The sequence below is a fragment of the Hirundo rustica genome, chromosome 21 (genome assembly GCF_015227805.2).
Source record: "Hirundo rustica isolate bHirRus1 chromosome 21, bHirRus1.pri.v3, whole genome shotgun sequence".
Lineage (NCBI taxonomy): Eukaryota > Metazoa > Chordata > Aves > Passeriformes > Hirundinidae > Hirundo > Hirundo rustica.
The window spans coordinates 229,468-243,129 of NC_053470.1; the positions used below are offsets into that span (position 1 = coordinate 229,468).

At 57.0% G+C, this 13,662-nt stretch overlaps 1 protein-coding gene across 5 annotated transcripts; it reads right to left on the bottom strand.

Moving 5' to 3' along the window:
• Window positions 1-1,822: 1,822 nt before the first annotated feature.
• On the bottom strand, window positions 1,823-11,659 carry LOC120762156 (protein eva-1 homolog C-like). Of its 5 annotated transcripts, none has more exons than XM_040084259.1 (8): window positions 11,458-11,659; window positions 8,293-8,492; window positions 4,968-5,091; window positions 4,627-4,779; window positions 4,318-4,461; window positions 4,087-4,158; window positions 3,648-3,737; window positions 1,823-2,961 (listed from the first exon to the last, which is right to left on the bottom strand). In XM_040084259.1, the coding sequence occupies exons 1-8, from the start codon at window positions 11,537-11,539 to the stop codon at window positions 2,576-2,578; spliced, it is 1,251 nt and encodes a 416-aa protein (XP_039940193.1). In that variant the 5' UTR covers window positions 11,540-11,659; the 3' UTR covers window positions 1,823-2,575. The 5 variants fall into 5 exon arrangements, with proteins under 5 accessions (XP_039940193.1, XP_058279259.1, XP_039940194.1 ...); XM_058423276.1 differs by having other exon boundaries at window positions 3,505-3,737; window positions 11,458-11,651; XM_040084260.2 differs by having other exon boundaries at window positions 4,321-4,461; window positions 11,458-11,650.
• Window positions 11,660-13,662: the final 2,003 nt, after the last annotated feature.

Consider the following 13,662-nt stretch of genomic DNA (forward strand, 5'->3'; position numbering starts at 1 on the left):
GTCTTGGAAAAGCCACCCACTTTTCATGTGTCAGATACATGATCCATGTTGATATACTTGATGCTCACTGTATCACTGTGCTCCTTTTTGAGTTTCCAGGTGGTTCTTTGCTCTCATGCCACCACCATGCAGTGGTACTGTGCCCTCAGCAACTCTTGGGGGCTTTAGCACTGCACTGAACTCTGGGGCAAGTGAAACCCTGGCTGAGATAAACTCAGCAGAGCTCAGCACTGCAGCAGAGGAGAGCTTCCCCCAGCCACCAGATTCCCAGAAGAACTTTTGAATTCCTAAGTTTAACCCAAGAAAATCCTTTCAGAGAATTGCACACCCATATGCTGCTGTTGTGGGTGGAGCTGATGAACCCCTGTCCAGGGAAACACAGCAGTGCCAGCATCTGCCCAAGGGACGTGTGGGCAGGATTAGGCACATGGCTTGGGCTGCATGCAGGCAGCTCTGTGACACCTCCAGCAGAAAGACCTGGGTCATGGACAGCCAGGAGCAGAATTCTGCTCACAGGTTCAGTGGAGGTTTAAACCTGGGTCCCACAGATCTTGGGTCCCGTCAGTCCCCAAAACTGATCAGGGCTGATGACGTTCTAGCCCACCTTGTTCCCTCCTTAGCCACTTGTCCTCTCCAGACCCACCTTTTCCAGTGCTCCTGCTTCTGTCCTTGGCCAGGGGGCTCCCTGAGGCTTGTCTGCTGTTGGTTTGGGATCCTGTGGCATCCAGGTGCCTACCTTTCCCCATGAATGTTAAGGCAGTGCATAGCCCAGCCAAAAATACAAGTTGGGTGCATACTAGCCAGGGAGAGCCAGGACACATCCCACTGCCAGTGGAAACATGGTTATCCTGTGGAATAAGATCCTCAGCCAAAAATCCCATCCAAGTCTGCCCACAGCTCTGTTGAGGCTGGGATGAGCTGCCTGCTTGGGGACAGGTTGACATCTGCCTATCCTGCCCAGGCTTGGCACTGGGAAGCTGGCTTTTCCAGTCTCCAAAGTACTGCCATGCCGGTGCTCCTGGTGAGGCTCTTGGGAATCCCAACCCTGCTGCAGGCATGTGACTCGCACCATGCAAGCTGAAATTGCCCCTGGACATGGGGCATGTGGGAGAAAAGATGAGGAGAGCATGAAGTGCAAGGTGAAGCCATGGGTGTGCAGCAGGAGCTGTGCCAGCTGTCCAAGCATTGAGGCAAGGCTGTCATCTCAGTCCTGTCCACAATCTAAGGATACTGCGGACTAGCTGGAGGTGAGAGCTCTGCAAGCTTTCCTTGGGCTCTGACATTCCCTCAGCAACCCCCCAAATCGGGTAGAACGCAGGTCCTTGCCTCCTCCCACTAGACTCTGCTGTGTGCTGGCTCAAGAGCACTTGTACCTGGCATGTCCCTTTCATGATGAGTGCTGGGTTGCTGCTTCCATCCAGCCTCTTCCCACAGCACTGAAAAAGCCAGGGCTGCCTTTTTGAGCTGGTGCAGACACCAGCCCCAGCCTGGTTTCCTGGCACTGCAGGAATGCTGAGAAGCCCCTCTGCATGGTATCTGGGGACCTTTGCTCCAAGATTGCTTACCAGATGGGAAACCCCAGGCTCAAAAAGAGCAGCAAGAACAAGGAAACAGCATTCTTGGGACCCAACTAGGCTGCTTTTCCCCTTTTCCCTTCCCCTTATCCTTTCCTGTGGTAAAACAGGCCCACCTTGTTGCTTCCCATGACCCAGTGCCAGAAGCACTGGTGGGAGGCAAGGTACTTCTCTGCACAGGGAGGACTGAACTTTGCAACTTCCTTTTTCCCCTTTTCATCACTGATGACCAAGGTCAGAGAGAGATATTGTGCCTAAGAGCTGTTGCATTTATTCACTGGAAAAAAAACCACAGCAAGTTATAACTTGGGGCTCTCCTGCCACAGGGGAAAGTAGAGAGGAAAGCACAGAGCAACATGGGGTGACAGAGCTCCTGAATACCTGCAGGGAGGTGGGAGCCAGTGTTGTGCTGAGCTGCCAGCGGCCCCAGCCTGGGGAGTAGCTCCCTTGGCACAGCAGGGCTGCATGGCATACACGTGATGGGGCTGTGCTGGTGATGCCTGCTGTGCTTCCCACTCCACCTGCCTCTCCCAGTGTCCTGGCCATTCCTGACTCTCTGCCACTGGCACAGTGCCCGAGTGCAGGGTGTGTTTGCAGCACCAGGAGTGTAAGCCAGGACCCAAGGAGAAATAGGAGCAAACAGCCTCAAAGGGCCCAGGGTGGGCTTGGCACAGCTGATCAGGGTTAAATTCTAGAGCCAGATGATGCAAGCTGAGACTCGGGATGTTAGGTTAGGGTTAGTGGTGTCTGTGGCAAAGGAGCCTGTGGCCCACAGAACCATTACACAGCCCCTCATCACACCACAGGACTGCATGTCACCCCCGAGTTGGAGGTTTCCATGTTGGTGGGTTGATTTTTGATGGACACACTGGAGCTGCCATGACCCTGCTGCTGCTTGGGATGTCCAGTCGCCCCCAGGAGCCCAAACTTTTACGTCTCTCTAACGTCAGATCCCACTGAGCCTGCGCCCCTCTGCTCTCCGTGCCATTTTCTTCCAGTTCTTATTTGGTGGCCGATTTGATCTTGTGTATGGCATACGGGCTTGACTCCTTGGGCATCCAGATCTCCTCCCCACTGTGGCCCTGGTGCTCCACTGCTCCCTCCATAGCTGCTGTCAGCTCAGGGCCGAAGATGCTGTCAGTGGCCCGGTAGGTGTTGGTGAGGCGGCGGAAGGAGGAGTCTGAGGAGCTGTCATCAGGGACGTCTTCATCCTGCTCGTGCCGCAGCTTGGTCCTGCCCAGCTTCAAGCTGCTCCCCAGGTCTGGGTCTTTGAGAGCCTCCCCTACCTCCTGGAGGAAGATCCTTTTGGGGCTGATGATGCACAGCAGCAGCATGAGGCCTCCTGAGACTCCACAAAGAAAGTAGAGGGCAACTTTCTCTGGGACACCTGAGGGGAAAAGGAAAGAAAGAAAGACACCAGGGTACAAACTGCTCTTCAGTCTGTGAGGTATCAGTGCCTGCAAAGCCCCTCTACCAGGCATATGGGAGTAAGAGGAGGGGAGCAGGGATGCCCTCACCACCCAGACTGCAGAGGCAGGACAGACCCTGCCCCAGTGATCATGGAAGTGTCACCTAGAGCCTCATCAGCACCCACCAGTCTTGAAATGTGCATTTCCCCAAAGAAAACCTCCACTGGGATGAAGGGTAGGCAGAGGTAGGAAAGAATAATCCCTTGGGGGATTAAATGAGTAATTTCCTCTGGCAAGGGAAATTTTTGCCTGTAGAGAGGTGGTCTCAGTGCCTGCAGACAGGGCAGGACGCAGTGGGTAATCTGGCCTGTTAGAAAAGGAAGGTCCACAGGCAGGACTGTAGCCACACCGTAACTCTTGATGCTGAGGGACTCTGGGGCTTGTTCAACCTCTGAGCTCCCAGCACTACCTGTCCACCCCAAACCCAGCACGGGCACTTGGTGCCCTGCTCCTTCATGTACCTGTTGGCCCTGCTGGAGAGGTTTGGGATCTGGCTGCCTCTGAGGTGAGCCCTGGGTTGAGCTGAGGCCATCCAGGAGGTCAGCCGTCCCCCAGCCTGTCCTGTTTCCCTGGGTGCTGTGTGAGACCCAGGAAGGGCACATACCCCAAAGGTGGGCAAAAGCTGCCAGAGAGCTAGTAAAAATCATGCGGTCTTCCTGGAGCCTGGAGAACCTGGGCCCTTTGTACCAGCCACCTGCAGTGACAAGGAGGTGCAGGCTGAGACACGAGGTGCTCCCGGTGCCCTGTGTCCCAGCTGCCTGCTCCTGCCTGTCCTTCCCCATACCACACTCCATCCTTCCTGCACAAGTGCTTTGCTGTCTACAGGGATGACCCTGTGTGTCTTCCTCTCCCCTGCTCCCAGCAGATGCCACCTCCATCCCCTCAGAATGGGCACTGACCAAGGGATGGCTTCCATCATGGGACAGAGATGCTAGGCTGGAGCTGGTACCAGGGATGCAGACAAACCATGGAAAGGCTGGTTCACCAGAGCACAGACACGATGCCACATTACTTGTGGTGTAACCTTTCACCCCCCACATTACCGTGCATGTAGTCCGAGAGCAGGAAGGGGTCTGAGGTGTCAGGGCCCACCTCCACCAGCAGCTGCTTGGGCACTGCAAGGAGAGTACACACCAAGCATCACCACCCCGCTCCTCCCCTGCAGCCCCTGCCTCCCTGGGGAGCCCTATTCCCCTGCCTGCCTGGCACAGGGTGGGCACAGCAGACACTTCACCAGTGGTCCCTGTGCCCCTGGCTCCGTGGGGAGCTCTCACCACAGGTGTAAGAAACTCGCAACTGCTTCTTCATGCCAGGGAGGCACGGGTCTCCGAAGGTGCTCTTGTCAGCAGCCACGGTGCAATTCCCCTTGTGGTGGCACTTCTTGGAGACCCTGCGCAGAGCGTCCGGAGCCACACACTCTGCAGAGACATGAGGCATGGGCTCATGGGCAAAGCTGCCTGCCCCTTCCTGCTGGGCAGCAGCCAGCAGAGGCCAAGTGACACAAGTACAGCCCAGTGGTGGACTTGTGCCATACTCTCTTCATGATTCCTGCCCCACCTCTGTCTCAAACCATTCTAGCATACCTATATGGGGTCCTCCAGTGTTCAATGCATCACACTCTGCTTTGCCCTGCAGGAATCGTCCATAACTTGCAGAATAAATGGCCAGGATGGATTTTGGTCGACACTGCAGCCTGAGCTTGTCATTCTCGCACACGGTCTTGACCCGATGGTTCCCTACGGAGTGACATCGCTGAGTGCCCCAATGCATCCTGAATCACCTGCAGCCACTCTCTTAGGCCAAGGAGAGGGCTGAGAGAGAGCTGCAAGGTACAGGAGCAGCCATGTTCTCCTTTCTGCCCCATCTGAGCAGCTGAGGTCAGGGAGAGCCCATGCAATGTTGCCCAGACCATGCTCCTCCTCACCTGGCCGGCACTTGTAGGAGGCGATGAGATACTTGCGTGTCCCAGGGCATGGGTCTGGCCCGAAGACCTGGCTGTGCACTGAGAACTGGCACCACTGCTGATCCTGGCACTCAGCCAGAAGCTTCTGGAGAGCAGAGCAGAACAGGTGTGAGCTGCGTGAGAAATCCTGAGGCTGTTCTCATCCCCTGTCTGTCGGCGCCGTTGCCAGGCTCAGGGAAGTGGCCTCTCACCCCATAGAAGTGTCCCATAGCTACTCCTGCCCACCCCAACGGAAACATCCCAGTTCCATCGCCCGTTCCTGAACCAGTTCCTCCCTTGTGCCCACAGTGAGCTGTGTGCCAGCACAGGTCTGCTACTATCTGTGCTGGCATCCCAGTACCGCACCACGCTACGCGTCTCTAACACCTGTGCAGGTGTGCACTGGCACTACCCGGTGAGCTCGCGTCCCCACGGACCGCGCAATATCCCCACGGACCGCGCAGTGTCCCCACGGACCGCACAATGTCCCCATGGACCGCGCAGTGTCCCCACGGACCGCACAGTGTCCCCAGGGACGGCGCAGTGTCCCCACGGACCGCGCAGTGTCCCCACGGACCGCGCAGTGTCCCCAGGGACCGCACAATGTCCCCAGGGACCGCACAATGTCCCCAGGGACCGCGCAGTGTCCCCACGGACCGCACAATGTCCCCAGGGACCACGCAGTGTCCCCACGGACCGCGCAATGTCCCCACAGACCGCACAATGTCTGTCCCCAGGGACCGCACAATGTCCCCAGGGACTGCGCAGTGTCCCCACGGACCGCGCAGTGTCCCCAGGGACCGCACAATGTCCCCACGGACCGCGCAGTGTCCCCACGGACCACGCAGTGTCCCCAGGGACCGCACAATGTCCCCACGGACCGCGCAGTGTCCCCACGGACCGCGCAGTGTCCCCAGGGACCGCACAATGTCCCCAGGGACCGCGCAGTGTCCCCACGGACCGTGCAGTGTCCCCAGGGACCGCGCAGTGTCCCCAGGGACCGCGCAGTGTCCCCGTGCCGCCACAAGATGGGGACGAGGGTTCACGCACGGGCCGGTGACCGAGGTGGCCGCGGCCTCTCTCCCCTCCGGCACACGCGGCCAGCCCGCGGCTCTGGCAGGAGTCTTTGGGTCGCCTGACTTTGGGTGGCTGCGGGACTCCCTGGCCCTATGCCCCCTCTTTGCCCCCGCGAGTCGCACAGCAGTGACTCCGCGGCGGAGCCGAGGCTGCCCGGCAGCAGGGAGTGGTTTACTCCCTTGCTGCCGCCTCGTGACTCAGCCCCCCAAATGGAGCCCCTTCTCATCTCTCCTTCCCCTGCTCTGGCCCTGTCTCTCCCGCCCAGCTCGGGACTAAGCCTCCGCTTGGCCTTCGCTGGCTGCCAGAAGGGAAATTAGTTAAGGAAACAAGCAATCTCTCTTTCCAGTTGCTACCTAAACAGTGCCGAGCCTTGGCAGCAGCTCTGCTCTCTGCCCTCCAGGCATCCCTTCTCCTTAGGCAGGAGCAGGTATCCCAGTCCTGTGCCAGCATGCCCACCCCACCGTTGACCCAGTATGAACCTGAGCTACACAGACCTGCTCTCAGACCTGCCCTTCAGTTTACAAGCACCCGTGCCAGGCCATACCCTCTGTTCTGCAGAGAGGGGACCCTGACCTGTGTTTGCAGGGTGGCTCATGGAGCCAGCCTGGTGCCATGCCAGCGTGGTCTGGCTTGGTGCTTGCCGTGCTCCTGGAACATGCAGGGTCCCAGGAGGGGATGTATGGCTGGAGCAGGACCAGGAAGGAAAGCCCTGTGAGCTCCTAAGCAGGGCACTGAATCCTCAGCTCTCTTTCATCTTCACCAGCTTATTCTCTTTTCTTGTAGGCACCTGCAGTCACTGGCTTTGCTGCAGGCTTGCCCCAGCCCTAGCAAAGAGCTGGAGCAGGGTCTTAGAAAAGCATCATATGAAACAATGCCCCCATCGAGGGACATGGGCATGCTTTGAGGAGGCTCCATCCCTTTTTTTTGTCAGCCTCTGCTTTTCTACCCTTTTTCTGCACCAGCTGCTGCCATCAAACAGGCACCCCTTTGGTCTGCTTCATTAATCCACTCCCTGGGACCTGCCAGCAGGGATGGGTGCTGCTTCTGGCCGGGGAAGAGCCAAGCTCTGTGCTAACCCCAGGGGATGCAGCCACAGGGGTGGGTGCAGCATCTTGTGGGGTCCTGTCTCACTTCATGAGCCCAACAGCCTGGCTATGGCAGTGCCCCTCTCCCAGTCGCCAGCCCCAGATGCCAGGGCTTTCTCTGAGCCTGCTGCTCCAAAAGCCAGCTCAAGACACAGCAGTGCCTCCTGCCAGGCTCTACTCTGGGATACAGAACATCTCTTTCACCCTTATCTTTCAAAAACAGTCTAGGAAAAGGGCCCCACAGTAAATCACAGATGATACAAAACTGTGAGGAACTGTTGACTCCCTTGAAGGGAGGGAAGCCTCACAGAGAGACCGTGACAAATTAGAGGACTGTGCAATCACCAACCATAGTTCAACCAACTGAAGTTCAACAAGGGAAAGTGCTGGATTCCGCATCTGGGATGGGGCAACCCTGGGTGTATGGACAAACTGGGGAATTTGATGTTTGAAAACAGTGCTGCAGCAAGGGATCATGGGGTCCTGGTGAACAAATCCTGAATATAAGTCAGCAGTACCCTGGCAGCCAGGAGGGCCAGCCATGTCCTGGGGGGCATCAGGCTCAGCCAGGCCAGGGAGGGGATTGTACTGCTCTGCGCTGCATGGAGCAGCCTCACTTTGCATATTGTGTGCAGTTTTGGTCACTGCAATATAAGAAAGACATTAGAGAGCATCTAAAGGAGGGCAACAAATACTGTGAAAGGCCTTGAGGGGAAGCCTTGTGAGGACTGGCTGAGGACACTTGGTCTGCTCAGCCTGGAGGAGCCTCATTTCAGTCTACAACTTCCTTATGAAGGGAAGAAAAAAGGCAAGTACTGATCACTCCTCTGCAGTGACCAGTGACAGGACCTGAGGGAATGGGCTGAAGTTGTGTCAGGGCAGGGTTAGGCTGGATATTAGAAAAAGGTTCTGCTCACAGAGCAGGGCTAGGAACAGGCTCCCCAGAGAAGTGGTCTCATCACCAAGCCTAACAGAGTTCAAAAAGTGTTTGTGACTCTTTGATTCTGTGATTCTGTAATCCCGATGCTGATGAAAACCTCCTCCGAGGGCATGGGGAAGCTGCACTGCCTGCAGCCCCCCAGCCCAAGCAGGCAGCTCAGTGATGTGGAGGCTGTGCAGCCTGGCCCCTGGGATCCCTCCCTTACCAGGTGGGCAGTGGCAGACATGCATTCAGTGCTCTCCTGGGAGGCATTGTCGGGGCTGGGGCAGAGGTGGGTGCTGGGCACTCGACGCCCATAGAAGGCCCCGAGGATGCTGATGGTGGTTTTGCGAGGGCAGACGATGAGGAGCTGCTCTCCATCGCAGGTGTGGGCAGTGTGGTTCCTCAGCACCTTGCGCAGGTACCCTGGAAGGGGAAAGAAGGGGTGGCATTTGTCCAGCGGAGACACCGGGACCGCAACAGTGGTGGCACTTGGACATCCAAGTGCTGGTGGCAGTGAGGATATTGAGGATATCTTGAGATGAGGCACTTATTGGGTGAACAAGATCAGAGCAGGACAGCAGCAGAGAAGATGGGCTTGTAGCAAACTTTGCATGCAGCATTGCTGCCAGGAGCCTGGAAAGCAGCATGGAATAGCTGAGCTGATTAGCAACAGGAAAAGAAATCCGGAGGCAGTACAGCAAGACAGAGAAGATGGGAAATCCCATAAGGAGTTGTCAAGTGGTTAGAGAAAATCAGGTTTGTTATGGAGCCATGGTGAGGAGACAACAAGAGTGAGCCAGAGATGGTCCTCCAGTGATGATCCCTGCAGTTAGGGTGAGGAGGATGCACTCTGTCACAAGCCTGTCACAAGTTGAGTCATGAGCCAGATGAGAGAAGGGTCCAGGGGCTGCTGCAAGCTCCCACAGCTGGCTGGGTCAGATGTGTGTGAGCCACAAAGTCATCACTTGAGCCCAGCTGGACTCGGGTCTCTGCTGAAGAAGCCCTGTGTATTGGTGCAAACCATTTCTGGCCCACAACCCTTTCAATAATGGGCTCTGGCCCTTCTATCCTTGAATTCCCATCACAGAATGCTTCTTTCTTTCAATGCTGCCTAGTTTGTGTCCCAAATTACTGCCCCCATTGTTTTCCCTGCAGGGGACAACAAAGTGGGACTGTCCTGCCCAGCCTCTCCAAGGCTGCTTAACATGCAGTGTTGGCTCCAGTTGGCATTGGCTGTACTGGGTGGGCAAGGGATCTGTTTCAGTAACAGCTCTTCAAGCTGCCAGGTGCTCTGAGCAGGCACCAGTTGCTGGAGAAGGCTGAGGAAGCAGAAGAGCTGATGAAATGTGATGTGTAGGCCCTGAATGAAGTACTTTGCATCTTTGAATAAAACAAAAGCAAAAGGGAAGCATAATTTTGAGGCTTGGGAGAAGGGAAGAGGGCAGCATGGGGCTTCTGAGCAGATCACAGACCCCAAACCCCAGCTGTGGGGTCCTTGGAGGAACTTGCACCTCAGCCCCAGGCCAGTGCAGGGGCCCAGGGCAGGACATGCACCCTGTCCCCCAAAACCCAGTGTGTCAAACTCCCCCAAACCAAGACAAGAAGGTGGGAGCACCAGCTCACCCCCACGTCCACAAACTGGTGCCAGGCTCAGCAGCACACAGGGCCCCTTTCATCTTCAGTGCTGCCACTAACTCTTTGGCATCTGCAGTCAGCATCCCTCCCTGGGATGTCAGCAGCTGCAGCTGGGAGCTGCCTCCAGCCCAGAGTTAATCTCTCCCTTGGCATTATCCCTCACAAGCTGGGATGAGCAAGTGGGTGGCCACAGCATCCCAGAAGCAAGCCCTTGATTACTTCTCTGCCTGCTGGAGGAGCGGGGAAAGGAGAGGTACGGGAGGGTAGATGGCAGTAGACGAGGTGTTCTAGCCAAGTCAAAGCTCCAGTGTGATGCAAAGATACCCTTTGAATGGCACAGAGCTGGATCAGGCCCTTGGGGTGCAGTGCTCATGAAGAAGGGGCAGGACAAACTCTGTCCTGTCCCTCTCCTCTGGTTGTCCCGTATCACTGGATGCTGGAGGCTGTGAGGGGCACAGGACCCTGCCCAGGCTGCCAGCCCCCATCTCCTTCCTCTGCATCCCCTGCAGCAGTCAGGCTCTGCTGAGGGTTTCAGAGGCACCCTGGCCTTGACCTCTGCCTAGCACTGACTCCAAAGCCACCTGCCAGTACCAAACACTCCTGGATGCAGGGCTGCCTAAACACCCTGCTTCTGGGCAGCCTTGGATGCGGAGGGCTCAGCCAAATCCTAGGGATGGCAGGGAACTCAGGGAAGTAATATGAGAAGAAATGGGTTTCCCCAAATCAAGCCTTGAGGCAGGCACCCTGTTCTGCTGTCATGCCAGCTGAGGGCACCAGTGGCTTGTATTTTAAAACTGAGGCTTGAACACTGCCATAGGGGCAGAGGTTTCTCCATCACACTATTTTGGGCCAGTGAGCAGTTGTGAAGATGGTTTTTTGGGTGGAGCCGTGTCAAGGAGGCTGTAGGCAGATTTTGTGAGTGATTCATGCCCGTACAGCTGACTCGGTCTCTGGCGCTGTGGTTGTGCCATTAGGTCTGCCCAGATGAAATCACATCCTCCTCACCACAACCCGCCCTGCAGCATCAGGCTTTCACCCAGCTGGGCTTGGCTGAGCGGATGGAGGGTGTGCCTGGCTGTTTCCTGATGATCCCTGGGGAATGCCTGGTGCCCAGCCTGCCTGCACCTGTTCAGAGAGCTGGGGCAGAAGGGATCCCAAATTCCTGCCTTGTCTATATAAGGCTCAGCAGCGTGGCCCTGGGGAGAGCTTCTGGCCCATGCTGAGTCTTGTGGCAGGGCACCCTGCAGCACCTCTACTCGTGAGTGGCTCTAGCTGGGGCACAGCCACCAGCTCTGTCTAGGGACCAGGTACAGCTTCAACCCAACTCTTCCCTCCCTTTCTCAGAGCAGGGAAGGCTGGCAGGTCAGCCCTGGGTGCTCCTTCAGCTCTACACTCTGTCCAGCACTGAGGACATGAGCGTCGTGGCTGAGGAGGTGCTCAGCAAAGCTCAGGGACTGGCTTGATATTTGTTTCTTTGCATTTATGCCTGCAAACTATCCAAGAGAGCACAGCAGACCTGGGGAGCCACTTTCATGCACGCCAGGGTTGTGGGAGGTGTGCAGTGTGTTTTCAGAGAACAGCCCTGTGTGGGGATAAAGAAATCTCAGCATTTTGGGGAAATTTACTCTGGCTTGCCATTGTTTATATCTCACTTGTCCCTACCCCACCAACCTGCTGTTGCTTTGCCCTCCCATCCCATCACACCAGCGCGGTTCTCAGCGTCCCCCTGCTCCCCGCCTTCCCCCTGACTCACCGGACAGCTCCGGGCTGGCCTCCAGACACACGGCAAAGCAGAAGAGGACAACGGCTACTGCTGGCCGGAGCAGTCCGGCCATGGCACAACCTCTGTGCCCACCCGGCAGCCGGTACCAGCCGGGGCCCCGGCGGCGGGTGGTGCCCGCGGGGCTGACACTGCACAGGGACAATGGCTCGCTTCTCTGCCGTGTCCAAGTCCCGAGGCTGGGCGGGCACATGTGAGCTCACTCTTAGGCTGCTACCCAGGGCCAGAGGCTGCTCGGGACAGCTGGGTCACACAGAACAGGAACAATTCCCCCAGGGCACCCTCTTACGGGTGAGCCGTGCCTTGGGATCCCCTTGCTGGCAGCCCCTTCCCTCCCACCTCTGTTTCCCCTGGGCAGAGGCTGTTCCATGGCTTGGAAAGGTTTCCGAAGTGCCCCCAGCTTTCTCCAGACACGGTGAGACAGAAATCCAGATACATGAGTGCTGTAATCTCGATCTCGGCAAATGTCCGGCCATTCACTCTGTGAGGAAGAAGGGAAAGGCTCCCTGAACTGCCTCCTAGGCTGGCTGTTCCTGCAGAAAAGACAAACACCCTTCCTGCACCCAGCAGTGTGGGTAGGGACCTCTTTGCTGCCAGGTTTCTGCCCCACAGCCTCTGTGGGGCAAAGTACTGGGCATTCTGGCACCTTGTGAGGAGGGCATTGTGTCATACTGTGCCTCCCACCTGCAGGACTTAAATCCCTGCTCGTTGCTTCAGCTGGAGGGAAATACCATGGACTGGAGCTGCTGGCTCCGCACCCGGCTGAGATCAGCAGAGACAGCAGCAGTTGGCAGTGCCAGGAGCCACCACAGCTCCCAGAGGTTCAGCATTGCCCAGGCAGGGGCAGCTGAGGAGGCTGTGACAGCAGCGGGGACTGGCACACATCATCTGAGGTCCACAGCAGGACCTGGGTGGTGGGTGTCAAGCTTGTGATGATGGTGATGCCATGGCCCTGTGAGGCAGTCACAGTGCCATCAATACATCCTCTTGATCGTGAGAGTGAGTTCAGAGTGTCCTGTTCCTGGAACTTGGGTTCCAAGTTCTCCCAAAGTTTTGATGGGGCAGAAAAAAAAATACCCCCACCCTTGCTACCTCCAGTGTTAGCACCTCTCTGGGCTGTGTAGCAGGACCAGGGGAAACATCCTTGTTGAGGAGTCTCCTCCAGGGGTCTGCAAAATCAATTCCTATCCTAATTGCCTTGAGGGAGATTGCTGTCTGATCAGGGTTTGATTATTTGGGGAAAGTTGGAGCTTATCCAAATGGGGGGGGGGGGGGGGGAGCGGGGAGGGCAAGCTAAGTCAAGCATTGGGGATCCCCATTTTGTGCAATGGTACCAGCTATGTGGTTTAGGGGTGCAAGACAGGTCTTGCCTAAGAGTGAAGCCTGTGTGTGCTGGGAAGCTGTCTCTGCTGTCTCTGCAGCCAGGGTGATCGGACAGCGAACAGTTCCCTCCCATCCTGGGGAGGAAAGCAAGCTGTTCATCCTTCCTGTGAAACAGGCCAGTCCCAGGAATGGGGCCCTGCTGGAGGTCAGCCCTGGAGACATCCCATCCCACCATCCTGCCAAGCACCACATAGCTGGGAAGCTGCCAGGGGCACTCTGGGGTTCCTCACCACTCCCCAGCATTCTTCAGCATCTTTTATCTCCTGACCTAGCTTAGGATTTTGTAATCCTTCCCACCTAAGGGCTGTGCCCCTGCTTCAAAAAGTCAGTGCCATGTGCCCAGACTGCTCCACTCAGCTTCCCTGAGCACTTGCCCTGCTTAGCGCACCTCCTTGCAGCACGGAGTGCTCAGGGGAGCCCACGCAGCGATCCCCGGAGCGTGGTGGGCTGGGAGGGGAACTGTACCCTCCCTCCGGGCGGCTGCCTGCTGTAATGCAGCCACAGGAGGCAGTGAAAGGGTCAGCCAGGTTCACTCCGAATTGATTAAGAAGCCCTGGGGCACTGGACACCAGCATGAGGGTGGGAGAGTGGCAAAGGGCCAAGAGTGGAACAGCAGGAGAAGCAACAGGAAAGACACTTCCTCTATAAACCTCTGCTCCCAGCTGGGGAGAGACAGCAGCGGTGCTGCGGAGACCAGAGGTGCAGGGGATGCCAGCCCACTGCTCAGAGGCACTGGAGGAGTGCCTGGGTGGGTGCGATAGACTCTGAATGTGACCAGATAGAACCATGCTGAGT